Raw genomic sequence first — 16,243 nt, 5'->3', positions numbered from 1 at the left:
CAGCATGTCACTTTTTACTGAAATGTCACATTGCTGCCTGCCTTTGGGACAATGCTTCAGAAACAGTGAAGCTTTAGTTCCACAGGACAAAAGTCCCATTGGTCTGGGTTACCTCCATAAAGGTGCTGCTCAAACACCACACATCCCTGCCTGGGCATCCAACTTCTGTTGATTTGAGTAGGAATGAGGTGCCTGTTTACTTCTAGGGAATTAAGCCAGTTTAAATTTCACTTCTTGTTTACCCAGCAGTTTCACCTGTCTGCCTGCCTGTTGCCAGCCTCCACGACAGTCAGTGCAGTGTCTGTACTACAGAATTTTTCCCTTACATAAGGCATCGCCCTTCAGCCATGTCTCTGCCCTCCTGAGTTATCTGTAGACCATCAGTGCCCTCTGCTGAATGGAGGGAGCTGTGGTTGCAAGCTGGAACAGACACATCCCCTTCACTTCCAGCACAGCAAAGAATATTTAATGGCCTGCTGTGGATAAAAGCTCACTGGTGTTTTCTGTACTGGTGCTGCTTGTTAAGTTTCCCAAGAAATCAGTGTATGTCAAAGTGTTTGCTTAAATCCACTGAAATGTGTCTTGTATTTTTTTTAATATACAAATGAAGTTTCTGGATTGGCATGGCTTGGATCAAGCTCTGTGTTTTCTTTGCTGTATCATTCTTATTACCTTGGGTTTTTTTCTGTTATTTGTAATGGTTTGCACTTGTAAATTTTTTTGCTTTCTGCTGTGTGTTGGCTATCACACAATCCATAACCCCTGTTGATTGATGTACTATCTTTTGTTTCTAGGTATGATGGTGATCAAATCACTGGTGATAAGGAAAAGTTTGCAAGGTAGGCGTGTCCTGTAGAGCTCTTCTGCTGAGAGAAAAGAGGGGGATGTTCGTGTCCAAAAAATCTCAGTACGTGTGCCTTAGCTTAGAGAGATGGTTACTCTGTTTTAGGTGGGATGATGATCAAAGTAGTGCTAAACCAGAAGGGAAAGGTAGGAAAAAGAGAAGTCAAATATGGTTTGCCCCCATTTTTCTTTTATATGATGCTGTTCATACTGATCTTTTGGCTGTTCCAAAACTGCTTGAAGTACAAACCCATAGTGGTTTTGGATCAGTTCCCCTGTATCCCAAAATTTAATGTCCCTTCATAATTTCTGTATAAAAACAAAGTCAGAAATGACAGAATTAGGACACCATTCTGTACAAGTTTGTGAATGCCATGGCTCTTAGGACACACACACTTTGGAAGAGAAGCACAGCCCCTCTTTTTCTTTTAAGGCGTTAAATTTGAACTTGTTTCAGGAAACTTTTGGGGTATTGTCTGCTTGAACATTTCCACAGCCAGTAGATTAACTTGCTATTACTTTCTAGCTTTTAAGATCATAAATGAAGTGGACTATTGGGATACTCCTTTTCTCTCAGGAAGTTTTAGAGTCTCTTTGTTTAGTCTCTATAATGGTTGTTTTCAGTGCCCAAAAGTACTTAAATATTTGAGTGGTAGACAATGTATTATGTACCTATAAGTGTGAAATGTATGTTGAATGTCTGTTCTTTGTCTCTCTCTCTTTTTTTCTTAACCACCGCTTCTGTGAAAATGCTGAACTTAGAGCAAGCTTTCATCATTTAAAAATGCTTTTATCTTCCCTGTGTCCATATTTATCTGCATGTACCAGCTGGCATGTACACACGTGTGCTCTGTGTACATGTGCAGTGTCACACCAGCTGTGTGTGTGACCCAGCTCCCCCTGTTCCCTCCTACATCTGTGCAGACCCACACCAGCGCTGTTCCTCAGCCAGGTGAAATGAAAGGTTCACTATTACAGTGTCCTGGACTGTGGCCTCAGGAAAGGCTTGGCTGTAATTTACTGAGCATAGCTGGATTTTCTGCGTATCACACAGTAAGCATAGGAATAATAATTGTGCATGTAGCCCTAACAAGTGTTGTTTCTGCAGACTGTGCCCTCATGCATGTAACACCTGTATGTGCAGGGGCAGGATACCCAAAGCAGGGCAAGCACTTGCATTCCTCGATTTCAGGAAGCAGCATACAATTCTTTCCTGCATTTTAAGAAAAGGCTTAATTCCAGAGAGTATCCAAAAAGTGTGCCAAGCCTAGCTTCTGCTTTCATGTCAGTCTTCACTACAGTCAGCTCCAAAGATTGCAGTTTCTTTTAATGTTGTGTTATCACATCAGTCAATGCTGGTGGACTCTCCAAGTGATCACCTCTCACATCTTGTTGGATCAGCCAGCGATCCCACAAGACAATGCCATGCACAGCTCATTGAAATCAGTGGAAGATGCTGCTTTGACAACTGAAGCATCATCTACCTGTCGTGTACTTGTATTTAGCTGCCACCTGACAGGTACAGTATGAGAAGAATGAGTGCTGGGCACTGAAGCATTCTAGGTCCATTTGGACCATTTCAGATGTATATATTGGTGTGATTCCTTAATGCTGATCAAGCAATGGTGATTTCCAGAATGGGGAAGCTGAACTCTGAGATGTTTATTTCTGAAAGATTCTGGTGGGTGTCCATTTGGGGATTTCTCAAATTTGACTCACCACCTCAGCCATATGATTGCTCTAAAGGATGAGAACATTGCAGCCTAGCCCAACTTGGGGCAGCATCAAGTACTGTCATTGTTGCTTCCCTGCTGTGCTAAATTGTCCCTGAACATAAATTCCAGTCTGTGTCTGACAAGCCAGATGTTTACTTGCTGTCTTTCGTACTTATTTTATTTATTTATTGGGATTTTATTTTTTTTTGTATGTACTGTTATCCCATATATAGTCCCAATGCTGCAGTCTGATCCTGCAGGCATGTAGTGACTCCCTGCAGGGATGTGGGGTGTTCCAAACAGCATTGTTTGGCATCTGTGTTGTCACTGAGTGGGCTTTTTTCATAAGTCAGTGCTGATGTTTCCTGCTGACCTGATCCAGTTGTTAGTGAGAGGTTTCCTCTAAAGGACACCTTTTAGGAGCATCTGAGAGATGCATCACAGCAAATCTGGGAGTTTGACTGGAGTTGGCAGATGTTAGCTCCTCACATATTTCTACTTCATTTTTGTCCTTAAACCAAAGGAGATTAAACTGGTTAAGAGATTAAGGCCACAAGCCAATAAATAGAAATACAGGTTCTTTTCACAGCTATGGGCAAATCATATTTATCTGTCTGTGGCCTGGATTTTCTGTCTGTAAATGGAGGGATAGCAGGGTTGGCTTTGTAAAACACTTTGCTCTCCCGGGGTGCAAACAGCAAAACAAGTGCGAAGCATTATGATTCATTACCTCCAATTGAGATTCTTACACTGCTCACGTCTCTTTCCTGTTGCTTTGGTGTTCCTTTAAATGCTCAGGGAGAATCACAGTGAGATTGAGAGGCGCAGGAGGAACAAGATGACCCAGTACATCACGGAGCTGTCGGACATGGTGCCCACGTGCAGCGCCCTGGCTCGCAAGCCCGACAAGCTGACCATCCTTCGCATGGCTGTTTCCCACATGAAATCCATGAGGGGCACTGGAAACAAATCTACTGATGGAGCTTACAAGCCTTCCTTTCTTACAGAACAGGTAGAATTTACGAAAGTGTTGGTTTTCCCTGGTTTTTTTGGTGTTAAAAGGTGTAGAGCCTCAGCTTGGTCCTTCACTGTAGTGTAGCAGCTGGTACCAGTTACGTATCCAAGGTGTGAATACAGACAGGTTTTTGTGACTGTTTGGACTTGATCTTAACACCATGACAGATCTTTCTTTTTGGAGAGGCAAATTGGCATTCTTACCATTGGGATATGTCCATCTGAAAAACAAGTCATTCACTGCCTCACAGAAAGGAATTTTCACCTCCAGATCTGGCTTCTTCCCATCCAAACAGAGATTCTCTAAAATAAGTAAAAATTAGTCTGGAAAGACCTGCCTCTCTCTCTGGGGATTAGAGGAAAGTTGAAAACATCATTTAGTCTTAATATTGGAGTTCCCAGCAGCTGAACTGGGCAGAGATGAATCTCTCCTGGCTGAGGTGCTTCTTGGTTGCATTTTTGATGGAAGAGGGAAGATGCACCCCGTGCTTGAAGGAAAACTGTGTTTACTGAGCACATTGAAAATTCCTACCACCTCCATTGTTTGCAAAGTCCTATGGGTGTAGTGTTCATTTTTGTGGTCTGAAGTGATTTGAGCACTTACACATGGAAGTTATGGCTGGAGGCAATACTTCTTTCTCTTAGGTAAACAGCCGCTGCTGCTGACCCCTCAGTGCTCATGACTGTTATTCCAGCTCTCCTGGAGTGTGTTTCTGAAGGGACTGTGCCATTCTGCTGGTGGCACACCCTAGTCACTTCTCATTGCAATTTTTTCTTTTTTTAAATCTTTGCAGAATTACAGAGTTTGCTTTCATCTTTTTTAATAATGTGGAAAGCTGATTATACTATCTTCAGTATAGTGTGGCCAGTTGTACTATGAGGTTTTTTGTTCAGTCAGTAGTTCAGGATCAATGTGCTTTCTCTATAACAAAGCAGCAGAAGTTGACAATCTGTTGAGTGTTTCTTGAGATGAGTTATTCATTCCTTAATAGTTAGCCAGATTTTTATCCTCACCTTACCAGCTAATACCTACCACTGGCACACTAACCCTGCTGAGACATCCCACCTGGAATAAGACTCGGTGTTTGAGTTCCACGTGCAGGATCTTAACAAGCTCTGGTGGTCACCGGAGCCACCAAAGGCTGTTCCAGCTTCTTTTGCAGGAATTGGAGTGGTAGTTGTCATCCTTTGCCATGAGAGGGTTTCAAACTCTGTTAAGCAAAGGGAGTATTTCTGGGTGATGCTGAGGCTTCACACTCACAGCTGGAAAACCTCCAGAACCTTCTTGTGTAGTGGCTCAGGGCCCTTAATGGAAGAAGAGGCTGGGGATTCTTTCCTCATTCCCATTACACTTTCTGCCTTTTATCTCTTGACTGTTTAATTTACAAACAGAGCTCATCCTGAGCAGGGCCGGGGAGAACCAAACTAGAAAGTCTTATTGCTTTCCTTCCAACTAAATTATTCAGAACTTTTAATTAAGGGATGAATTTGCCATGAGTTAGAGCTGTTCATTTCCTCTGTTTGTACTCTGAAATATCCTTTTTATTTTTTAATGTTAGATGTCTGTCACAGATTATGCAGTGAGTATTAGTTGTTTATTTTCCTTAAGTGCATGGAGATCACCAGAGGAAAGGCAATAACAGAAAATAAAACGTTGTTTGTTATTGAGATAGGCAATTTATGCCTTGCTGCAAGTTTGGTTGTATAGTGAAAATTTTTGTCTCAGTTTTGATCAGCTTGTAAGACCACAAGAAAACAATATTTTCTGACAGTGACTGATGTTATATTTAATTTCCTTTCCTTGCTGGCATTCTAATCAAATCCTTTCTTTGGAAGGAACTGAAACACCTTATCCTGGAGGCTGCAGATGGGTTCCTGTTTGTGGTTGCAGCTGAGACGGGCAGAGTGATCTACGTGTCGGACTCGGTGACTCCCGTGCTGAACCAGCCGCAGTCGGAGTGGTTTGGCAGCACTTTGTACGAGCAGGTTCACCCAGACGATGTGGAAAAGCTGCGGGAGCAACTGTGTACATCTGAAAACTCCATGACAGGTCAGAAGTGGCTGATGAGTGCTTCTGGGTGTTGAGGATCCCTGGAGAGCTTTTCCTGACAGTCAGAGTGCCAGGTGTAAAAATCTGGTTGAAGTGAAATTTGGCTACATTAAATTGTGTTTTCTTGCAGGCAGCACAGTAATATAAATCTTCTTTTGAGTGACTGCATTTTGCTTCCTATTCATTGACTTCAGTCAAACCACCTTCATGTAGCTCTGCATTCAAACTCTGGTTTGGAATCTAGATTGTTCTCAGACTTTGTCTGGAAATCTAGATTGTTTTCATTTCATCCTCAATGAACTTGTGACTTCTTGACAAGTATGTGTTTCTTTGGGGCAGTGTTTAACTTGAAGTCAAAAATCATATTTCAGACTTTTCTGTTTTCATACAAGTTCCTTGTGGTTTGCTAATTGGAATCTTGAAGGGAAAAAATCCAGTGTTTGGCAACTAAAAATATACTGGATTTTAATCATGGGCCTCCTGTGCGGTAGTGTAAGTTACCTGAAAGTTGATTACCTGTCATGTTGCGCATAAAACTAAATCATACTCATATCTACAACTCTGACTTTTACAGTTATTCATGCTCAAAGCTGCCAATAGGAGCCTACCTTGTCTTTAATAGGATATGTGTATGGTAGAGCTGTGAGAATTAGCTAAATCGTGTAGTAACTCAAACTTGGAAAGGAGGAAACTTCTCTTTTTATTCTTCACGTACTATGTTTATGGCTGAAGGAAAAAAGGTAGGGGATAATATTCAAAAAACCCCTGATCCTTGCAGAAGTCACATAATGTCTCTTTGCTTTAGTAGTTAAGATTTCTGACCTGGTTTGCTGGAAGTTTTGTTGTGTTTCATAACTCAAAGGACAGCGATCCAGTTTTGAGTGAACCTGCACACTGTTTACAGCTTCCATGTCAAAACAGTGCCAAATTCATGATTTCCTGTGGTTTGAATGTGATGTGGTTTTGGCAGAGCTTTCGTGTATTCAAATGGGAAGCTCAAAGCAAAATTCTGTGGTGAAACTCCAGATGGAAAGAAAGCAAGTGAGCAGTTAGGGGAACCTGTGCAGGGCAAAACAGCTGAGTTTCATGCCACGAGACTTGCAAAAGAGCACAACCTCTGTTTTTATTATGTAGCCTGTAATACATTTTAACATTCATACCATCTTGTCCAAGAAGCAATTACTCCACTGCCTCGGTGAACAGTCGTGTTTTGACTTCCAAAAGTGCTCAGTTATGGGACTTAACCTGCTCAAACCAGAGCTGGACTAGGCAAATGCAGAGCACTTCTGAAAACCCAACTCTGTACTTTTTCCAGCCTTAGCTATGGGCTTTTCTTCTGCACTGGATTGATCTGTTGCCAGTGGAAAGAGAAGTTCAATAGTATTTATAGAGCTAAATCTTTTCCCTGCCTGAATCTTGTGGAGTTGTCAGATTGACACAGAAGGCCTGTAAATCTGGTGTACATGGACAGCTGAACATTTGCCCAGCATGAGCAAAGCAGGGTTGCCTGCTCAGCTTTTTAAATACTTTTGTTTTAAAGGTGTGGCTGGTGAAGTAGAGTAATTTTGTTTACAAGTAGTTCTGTCAGTTTGTGGAGCATACAGACCGCCAGAAAGTTCTAGATTTGTTATTTTAAACTTGTATTTCCTCCACTCCACAGAGAAGCAGTCTTCTATAAGGACTGTCAGTCCAGGCTCAATTTGTTTATTAACATCAGGCACCATCATTCTTGCTCCTTTGAGATACCTTTCTAGGAGAAAGGTGATTCTAGAGTTCATTCAGCCAGTTTCACTTCCCTTGATGTAGCACAGGCCATATGGAGAGCAGAAGCTTTGTAACAAGTACTGAATGAAATCTTGCAGTGACCTGAAATAATATGTGTCTTAGTGACATTTTAAAAGATGTCAAGGAGGCAAATGCATTTCCTCTAATTTGGTGTTTATTAAACCAAGTTTTCCTTGGCTTTCCAAAGGCATGTTTCGTGCAGAACAAAGGGCAGCGTAGAGCTTGAAAGTGATGGAAACCACAAGCTGCATCTAGAGTGTTTTTTGCTCAGTCTGAAGTTCATTTCAGGCAGTAGGAACATCCTCATCTTGTCGAGCTGTTGAGCACAGAATCTGCTTAGGAAAAAGATTTTCAAGTGAAAGTTCTAATTTTTAATTTTGCTCTCTTCCTCATTTTCTCAGGGTTCATTTTCTCAATGCTCGAACCTCCTCCTTCAGCCCTTGAGCTGGGAAAGCAGTGACAGCATTTTGACTCAGGAGAAGCTTCACTTGCCCCGCAGCAGATCCGAGCAGTGTCCTTTGGTTGTAATTGTCTTGTTACAAGTGCTGATCATTAGTGTGGTGTTGCTGGGATTTTCCCAGCACCTCTTAGCAGTCCTGCTACCCAGAGATGCTGTTCCAGACCCTGAGAACTTGGGAGGCTGCCCGTGCCAATGGGGAGGGACAGAGAACAAGCCCGTGGAGGAAGCAGGCTCCTGCTCACATTTCTGCCCCCAGGAATAAGGCTGGGACTGGGGCTGTGCTCACATGAGCATTTCTTTGGCAGTCACACAGCTTATGCAATCCTCACCTCGTTTCACCCTCTCCTCCTTTGGCATTTCTGTGGTACTTACATATGAGTCACATCAAGGGGTTGACCTGCTGAAAGCTAAACTCAGCTAAAACCCCTTGGTTTTGGTAGAGACAACTCTTTGGCCCACCTGATCATGGGGTTTCTCAAACTCTTGTGAGTGCTAACACCAAGGAGAAGCAGAAAGTGAATAGTTAGAAGACAGGACTTCAGGAGCTGTAAAATATGTGTTAAATTGTAGTGTCTGTTAACCATGACCTCAACCACGTGGTGTGTTTGGGGAGTTAATTGCTTGCTCTTCCTTGAAATTTTAGGATATGGGGAAGGATGGATAATTTGTATTTAATTTTGTGTCCTTGGAGACTTTATTCCCTGGAAATGGAACAATTGTCTGCTTGTTTATTGTGCATTAATTGCTAACACATTGTAGCAACAGGAAAGCTGAACTGTGCAGTGTATGAACAGTTAGAAATTATCTAGAAAAGAGCAGCTGAGCCGTGATGATGGCAAAAAATTGAGCTCCCAGTTTTTTTATGTGCGTCATGTGCGTGATTAATCAGAATGGGGCAGATATTCAGAGTGATAATTCATTTTCCCTCTTTGTTCTTGAAAATCTGCAGATGTCAAAATAAATCACTTCAAATATGATGAAGCTCAGATCCCATGGGAGGATCCATTAGCAAAGAGCTCTTTGTGGTCAGGGTGCACTGGTGGGACTTGGGGCATGTTGGGTTCAGGTGCAGGCTCAGTCCCAGTGCAAGTGAGACCCTCTCAGCTGCAGACAGCAAATATCTAATGGTACAGGAAACAGACAGAGCTTAGAATTAAGTGTAGAGCAAAGCCACTTTTGAAGAATTCCTCTGCTACATTAGCTTTCCAAAAAATGACTGAGCGAGTATTGTAGTAGACTGTCCTTCTGTTAAAATGCAGTGCTCCAGAGCACTTTGCAAGACTGATTTCTACAAATCTTATTCTCCATAAGTAGTTCATGAAAGAAGAGAGTGATGAGCACAGACAACTCTCTATGGTTGCCTGGAAATATTCCCAGTGGTTCCATGATGTGTTTGAGATGTAAGATCCCTGTTCCTGCACCCAGCATCTCCAGTGGTGCAAATGGGAAGCACCCAGGTTTGTTACCTTCAGTCCTGGGCTGCAGGCAGCACAGCACATAGGAATCAGCTGTAACATCTCCCTTCAGCCCCAGCCTCTGTGCCTGGAGAAGCAGGGAGCAGCACTTGCCATCCCACCCATGACACAAAGGCTCCCCAGGACAGCTGGGTTCCCCAGGAGTCCTTGCCGAACTGTTAAGGGGTGCTGAAAGTGCAGAGTAGTGAAAATTATGAGAACCAGAACCTCTACAGCTTTCATTTTCAAGTGATTTAAAAATGGCTAAGTCACTTCACTTGCTAGCTGACAAAGATTAGTTGAGGTTACTTCTGGACAGAACTTGTATGCCAAGTTTAGTCTTGGCAAGATCTTTTATTGCCATATTTTTTAAGTGCAACAAAGTAGAACTTGATGATGGAAATGGTGACTGACCACAGCAAAACTTGAGCTGATAGGCATCTCTTGAGAAGAAAAAAGCATTGTGTGACCATTTTCTGTGATTCATGTATATTATGGAAGCATCACTCCATGCTATACAAGCACAGATTGGGTCTGGGGAGCCTATCTCACAGAGCCTTCTAATAGCATGTTGTCTTGCAGTGATGATTTCAGCTTAGGCAGTTTTCTGTCCAGCTGCAAACCCTTGTTACCAAGCAGTTTGTAGACACAGCCACAAAATCCAGATGTTGCAAATAGAGTAAAATTGTAAAAATGAGAAAACTGTTCAGCTCGAAAGAGGGAAGGGCCAGAGACCAGGGGCTCACCAGTGGAGAGGCAGAATAAGGCATTCCTCAGCACTAAACAGATGATAAATAACCGTGTGAAAGAGAAGATTTGGGATAACTTTTCTCCTCAGCACATAATCTGACTGAAAATCAGTGCAGGGTTTTTTGTGGTGTGAGCTGCCTTATGCTGCCATGTCTGTTTTCCAGCTCTGATTTCTGCATGATCTTTCTTAGAAGGAAGAGGATGGTTCTCATATTGACAGCCAGCCAAGTGAATGCAAATGTGTTTTGAACTCTGACTTTCCCTGAATTATTTAGAACTCCAGTTGATACAGAGAAGAGCTGGATGAGACTCCCATTTGGCTTCACATATAAAATTCTCCAAAGAAATTCAAAGACTGAGTTGAGCCATGACAAGAAACACGGTCCTGGCAAATACAATCCAGTTCTGCCTTAAACGTCATCATCAGTAATAGTAAAACTCATGTTTAATGGAAAAGTAATATATTATTAGAACAATGTATGGGTTGAGTTCTGCACTCGGTTGGCAAAATACTGTATTAGTTTCTCCACATCCACTTTAAAATTGGATCAGCCTATTTATTTTTTTTAAAAAAGGGGTATAAATGTCTATTGCAGGTATTTGTGCCAAAAGTTCTATACCAAAAATATCTTGTCAGAAGGTCTGTCTTTTGTAGACATTAAGATACTTCTCAAAGATTGATACTTTTCTACTCAGAGCTCTTTATACTCTCTGGAAAAAAAAACTGAAAAGAAATAAAAAATTCTTTTTTTTTGGGGAAGCATATTTTTGCTGAGACAGTTGACTAAACAAGAAGCTGTTGTAGAGCTCCCTTGGGACTTTGTTCTGTAGCCTTTGGTTCTGAAGAGCACATTTGTCAGAGGTTTATGCATCAGAAAGGTACTCTGCGTGTGAAGGGCTGTTTCAACTGACAGCACTTGATTTCTTTATTTATTTATTTATTTATTTATTTTTTACTTCTGTCTGTGAGCTCTTTTAAGTACATGAACCCTTAAGAACCATCTGTCTGTGAAACGTGCCCAGCCCAGCAGATTGGAAAGTTGGAGAACAGAGAATTAAAACCAGATCCCTGCATTTTTGATTTTAACATCTTAGTACAGGGTGACTGACCTAGTAAGACTGTTGCCTCTGGGCAGGTAGGGAATGAGTTGTATATTATTTTGTTTATAGAGAGTTAATAGCTACTTGTGCTTTTTATCCCAGGATACAAGAGAGGTTTTCACTGAATGTCCATGAAGCATCACAGCCTGTAGAGGGAAGACAAGCAGGCACCCAGTAAACAACACACAGCAGAGCTGGTGGGATGGGGAGAAAAGTTTCCATAGACATGATATGTCCTGAATTCTTTTATGTCTCTGCAGAACTGTCCAAGACTTGACTCAGTTTTTTATGGGATTTTCCACCCACCCACACATACCCACACAGCCCCCACTTTATTCCTTGGAGGGTTGGAGGCTGGAGACAGCTGTGTCAGGATTATTGTACCTGCAGTGGAAGGTAACAGATTTCTGAAAATAGATGCTTCAACACTGTGGTTGCCCTGAAAAAGAAGGAACAATTCTTGAAACATACTGCCATGTATAGAATGTATATGAGTGGCTGATGTGAACAGCATATTTCGAGTTCCAGTCTGTTTTTACTGTAGGAAAAGCCCATTTTGGCAAGGCATCTTTTTGTCTTTTAAGTGTGAAATCTGGAAAGAGATTTGCCTTGTTGTTGACAACTACCAAATCATCATGTGATACCTGTTTTTCAGTGGAGTTATGTGGTCCCACTGGCATTGCTGAGAGTGAAGAGGATGTTTCAGATATGAGACTTTCCATCCACAGCAGCCCATTGCTGTGCTGTTGTTCCAGAGAAAAAGACCTGCCCATATTTTTGTGGACTGCTCGTTCTCATGGCAGGAAGGCCACAGTGCCAGCCAGAGATGGCCTTAGAGCTTGGGCAGTGCCAAGCATAGGAATTTGTGGATTTTCAGCTTCAGTCTGTTTAGCCCGCAGGATTTTTACATGCAGGACGGAGGAAATGAATGTCCTGCTTCTTCCATCCCCGTTTTGTTTGCAAGTAAATGATTTAGGGCAGGAAAAGAGGAAGTTGTGACTGTAGGGCATCCTAGAGTGCCATTCCTGCCCTTTGGCACACTAGAGTGTAACACAGAAATAAGAGGAAACAGTCTGCTCTCAAAAAAAATGGTACTTTCAAATGATCATATTTTAAATGTATGGTACATTTAATCTCTCAAACATTCCAAGATAATTTTGTTTCCCTTTGGTCTTTAGGACTGTTTCTGGGGGGGAAGGAAAAAATCCCAGATGCTGGGGGAAGCCAACTATGTATAAAGCAGTTCAAAAGCAACTCTTACACAAACACAGTGACCCAGTGGTCTCCCTGCTGCTGACACATTCCATTTGGGTGGATAGTACTGGAAGAAAAACCAGTGATAATAAATTGCATTTTTTAAAAATTACTTTGGTAATCATAATGGTGGTTTAAAGAGGTCAGTACATGCTTTTACCAAAACAAGGAAACAGCTTTAGCCTAGTACTCCTGAGACAAACTTGCTACACCTGATTAGCATTAGGGAATGCTTTTAGGGGGAATTTTCAGGTGTTTGGACATGCACATGCAAGTGGGTTTTGTGGTTGCTGTTTCTATTCAGTCTTCACCTTGAATTTCTGACTTGGAAACTGCTGCATTCTTGGGTCTGTTATCACAGATGTTGGACTGAATCACTTTCACTTGCTGGGTTTCAAGGGTGGTGGGTACTACTTTAATGTTCAATATTTGTTCAGCCTCCACTGTTTTGTTAAACACGATGAGATATATGGAGTTAGTGGGATTTCCCCCCTTTCAAAAATACTGGAGTTTTACAAATACCTGAACAACTTCCTTGGTTAACACATTGGCAGTAAAACAGTCCAAGTGTGCCTGGAGGGTTTTGGCACTGGCAAACCTGCAACCCTCTCAGGTTCTTCAGTGCTTTGATGGCAGCAGCTGCTGGGAGAATGCAGCTTTAACATCTGCCTGGTGGAACAGGAGCTTCCACTGTTGTGTTGTCTCAGTGAAGTCAATACAAGGCACTGAAATATTTTACTATTGGCGATGAGCTGTAGCAGCAGCCTAGGGAGGTGTGGGGATGAGGGGTGCCTAGTGTGTAGAATATTCCACCCATAAAATTGGTTTATCTCGTGCTGCTGTCATCTCTCCATCCTTAGCTGAGGCTCAGCTCTGTGGCAGCAAAGACAGCATTTCTTGGTCTTTGGTCCTTGCCTGGCCTCCCAGAGCTTGCTGAAACCACAGCTCCCACTGGCTCCTCTCTGGTGCCCTGCTTGGAGCTGTGTGGAGGGAAAAGCCTCCCGTGTGGCAGCTCACAACCAGTAGGAGCATGGTCCATGGGCAGAGTTCTTTAGTTTGATGTGTTTTATTGCAGTCCCTGAGATGTGAACTTATGTCTCCAAATATTCTTCTTTCTATTTTTGTAGTGTGGAGACTTTTGCTTGTGATTTTTAAGTGTCTGGAGTCTTCAAAAAGAAAATTAAAACCTATAATGGATGTTTTGCCACACACACCTTATTTTAATTGAACTAGAGAAGTAGTTGTAAAAGCAACCAGACAGCATCCTTGAGCCTTTTCTCCTCCCTCTCTTTCCCTTCTCAAGTGTTTAAATTTAATTCTGTCCACAGCAGTGTATCTTACAAGGTCATCTTGTGGTCATTGTTTCCTCTAATAGTGTGTCACCACAGCCAGATTTCAGACAATACTAGAATTTACTAACAAAGCATAAATCCCAGTTCCTTGAGTTTGATAATGAAGTACAAATAATATAGAATGCCAGGAGCTGAAGCTTTTTTGGCAAAAGGGCTTTTCAGTAAAGCTTCTTGTTGAGCCTCCAAGTGAAGCAAATAGATTAGTTTAGAAGCTACTTACAACGTTTGTGTATTGATTTATTATGCAGCTGTGAACGGTAAAAGAATAAATCATGTATTTCAGTGTTGTTTTGGATAGCTGTTCTGCCCTGGGAGTATCTGCTGATGGTGCTTTGGAGTTTCTGGGGTTTCCATCCCTTTTTCTAGAGAGTCCAGCTGTCTTTTGAGGAGCTGTTTGTACAGGTGTTACTGTGATAGTTTTCTCCAGCTCAGTCTTTCCTTCAGGTACATCTGATATTTGTCACAGAAGGGCTACCCTGACTGCCCAGATCATGGAGCCATGAACTTTGCCATAGGTACTTGTTTTGGGAATGAAAACACCTGCAGAGATCACTGATAGGTGCTGTGTATTTATGTCTGCAGATCTGTATGAGCTTCAGTAAGCTATTTTACTTAATATTCTGAATGTGCCCTATACTTTCAGTACCATTCTTGAGAGGTCAAAATACATTTGGTTAAAGTGTTTTATGGGTTAGTTTTTTGAGGTTTTTTTTTTGGTGTTATAACTTAACTTTCAACATATGCTTTGAATTACTTGCTCCAGTTTCAAGTCCAGTTTTTCCAGGTCCATCAGCAAAGGGACTTGCATGTGATCTGTAACACTATCCCTTCAGATAGTCCCTGAAAATTAACTGAAGAGCAAGGCTCCAAAAGCCCACATAGTTTCCTTTTTAATTTAATTAAAATGATGCATATTTGCCCAACACTGTGGAGAAAGACATGATGCAGACTGGTTAGTCAAACATGAAGGCAGGCACAGCAGGGACCTTTCAGCCTCGTGAGCTTTTGTAATAACAAGTTGTATTAAGCAAACAACTGTGTAGCATGAGGGGTTTCTTATTGAAAAACAAGAAGGGGTGAGAAAGCTTTTCAATTTCCCCCTTGTGGGTCAGTGTCTCCAGTTGGTAAGTAGGGACCAGACAGATATTTAAAAATAGGTGCATTTCAGCTGCATTACTTAGTTTTTATTTTTTCTAACTTTGCTGTTGATTGGTTCAACTCTTCATTCTATTGTAGGAATGTCATAACTTGACTCTAATGCTTATACAACGCCTTTTGCAATTAGATGATGTAAACCTTAACATATTTAGAGAGGTTCAAGTAATCCCCTTGAGAAGCTAGGCCAGTGAGGAGAGCAAGCTTTGATGGTTTATATTTATAACCATGGAATAGTTTTGCTTGGAAAGGACCTTGAAATTTCATTCCACGCTCCCCCCTGCCATGGGCTGGGTCACCTTCCCCTAGACCAAGTTTCTCAGAGCTCCATCCGGCACTTCCAGGGAAGGGGCATCCACAGCTTCTCTGGGCAACCTGTGCCAGGCCCTTGTCACCCTCAGAGTGAAGAATTTCTTCCTCATGTCTAATCTAAACCTGCCCATCTTCAGCCTACGGCCATTTATCATTGTCCTTTTACTCCATGTACTTGTAGAAAATCTCTCTCCATCTGTCTTGGAGGCTCCCTTCAGGCACTGGAAGGGGCTCTAAGGCCACCCCAGAGCCTTCTCTTCTGATGGCTGGACAGCAGCCTCTCTTCATAGCAAAGGTGCTCCTGCCCTCTGAGCATCTTCATGGCCTTTGGGCTAATTTGTTTTATACTGATATATCCAGAGGCTACTACTGCATGTAAATAGTCTGGTGCTTCTGCCCTTAGTTTGGCATTTTAAGTTAAGATGATCTTAAGTTCACCTGTGTTTTGAGTGTTGATGCTGTTCCTGTTGCTCATAGGTTTGCTTTCCTCTCGATGAGGGGACAGAGGGATGCACTTTTTGTCAGTGCAGTTCTGTTAGGATTGTTTTGTTGGTGGGTATGTGTGTGATAGGTAAGTATTTTTATGAGCCTTACCTTTATGTAAATAATAAACCCCAGAATGCTGAAAAGAGGCTGTTCGTATTTAGGAGTTTTTGAAATTTGTATGTTGTTTTATTTGAATATTACAGACTTCATCTGGTTTATGTAAATTTGAGTTCCCGGAAGGAGAGTCTTCAAATGCTGTGTTTGCAAAGCAGTTGTGATTCTTAATGTGTTCTGTAATTTTTTTAATATTCAAATCCACAGGGTGGATGTATATTTATTACACTTAATAGAGCTTAAAGGACTTGCTGAGCTGCACTAAACACGAGATAAAATTGTATCCCTTACAGTTGTGAGGCGTATATTGTAAATTTTTTTTTAATTGTTGAATTAATGCAGAAGAATTTCTCTGCCATAAGCTTATCAAGAGTAATTTAATATAAATTGATCAAATT

General features: G+C 41.8%; 1 protein-coding gene across 3 annotated transcripts in view; it reads left to right on the top strand.

Moving 5' to 3' along the window:
* ARNT2 (aryl hydrocarbon receptor nuclear translocator 2) overlaps window positions 1-16,243 on the top strand; it is a 94,106-nt gene that overhangs the window by 32,698 nt on the left and 45,165 nt on the right. For 2 of the 3 annotated variants that reach the window (XM_064721864.1, XM_064721865.1), the window contains exons 4-6: window positions 795-839; window positions 3,357-3,570; window positions 5,409-5,622. In XM_064721864.1, the coding sequence (XP_064577934.1) occupies window positions 795-839; window positions 3,357-3,570; window positions 5,409-5,622 (473 nt within the window). The remainder of the gene's footprint in view (window positions 1-794; window positions 840-3,356; window positions 3,571-5,408; window positions 5,623-16,243) is intronic. The other variant, XM_064721866.1, reaches the window with a different exon arrangement.

Source organism: Zonotrichia leucophrys, chromosome 10 (genome assembly GCF_028769735.1).
Source record: "Zonotrichia leucophrys gambelii isolate GWCS_2022_RI chromosome 10, RI_Zleu_2.0, whole genome shotgun sequence".
Classification (NCBI taxonomy): domain Eukaryota; kingdom Metazoa; phylum Chordata; class Aves; order Passeriformes; family Passerellidae; genus Zonotrichia; species Zonotrichia leucophrys.
The sequence above is the reverse complement of the archived record's forward strand: the minus strand, read 5'-3'. Positions and strand labels throughout refer to the sequence as shown.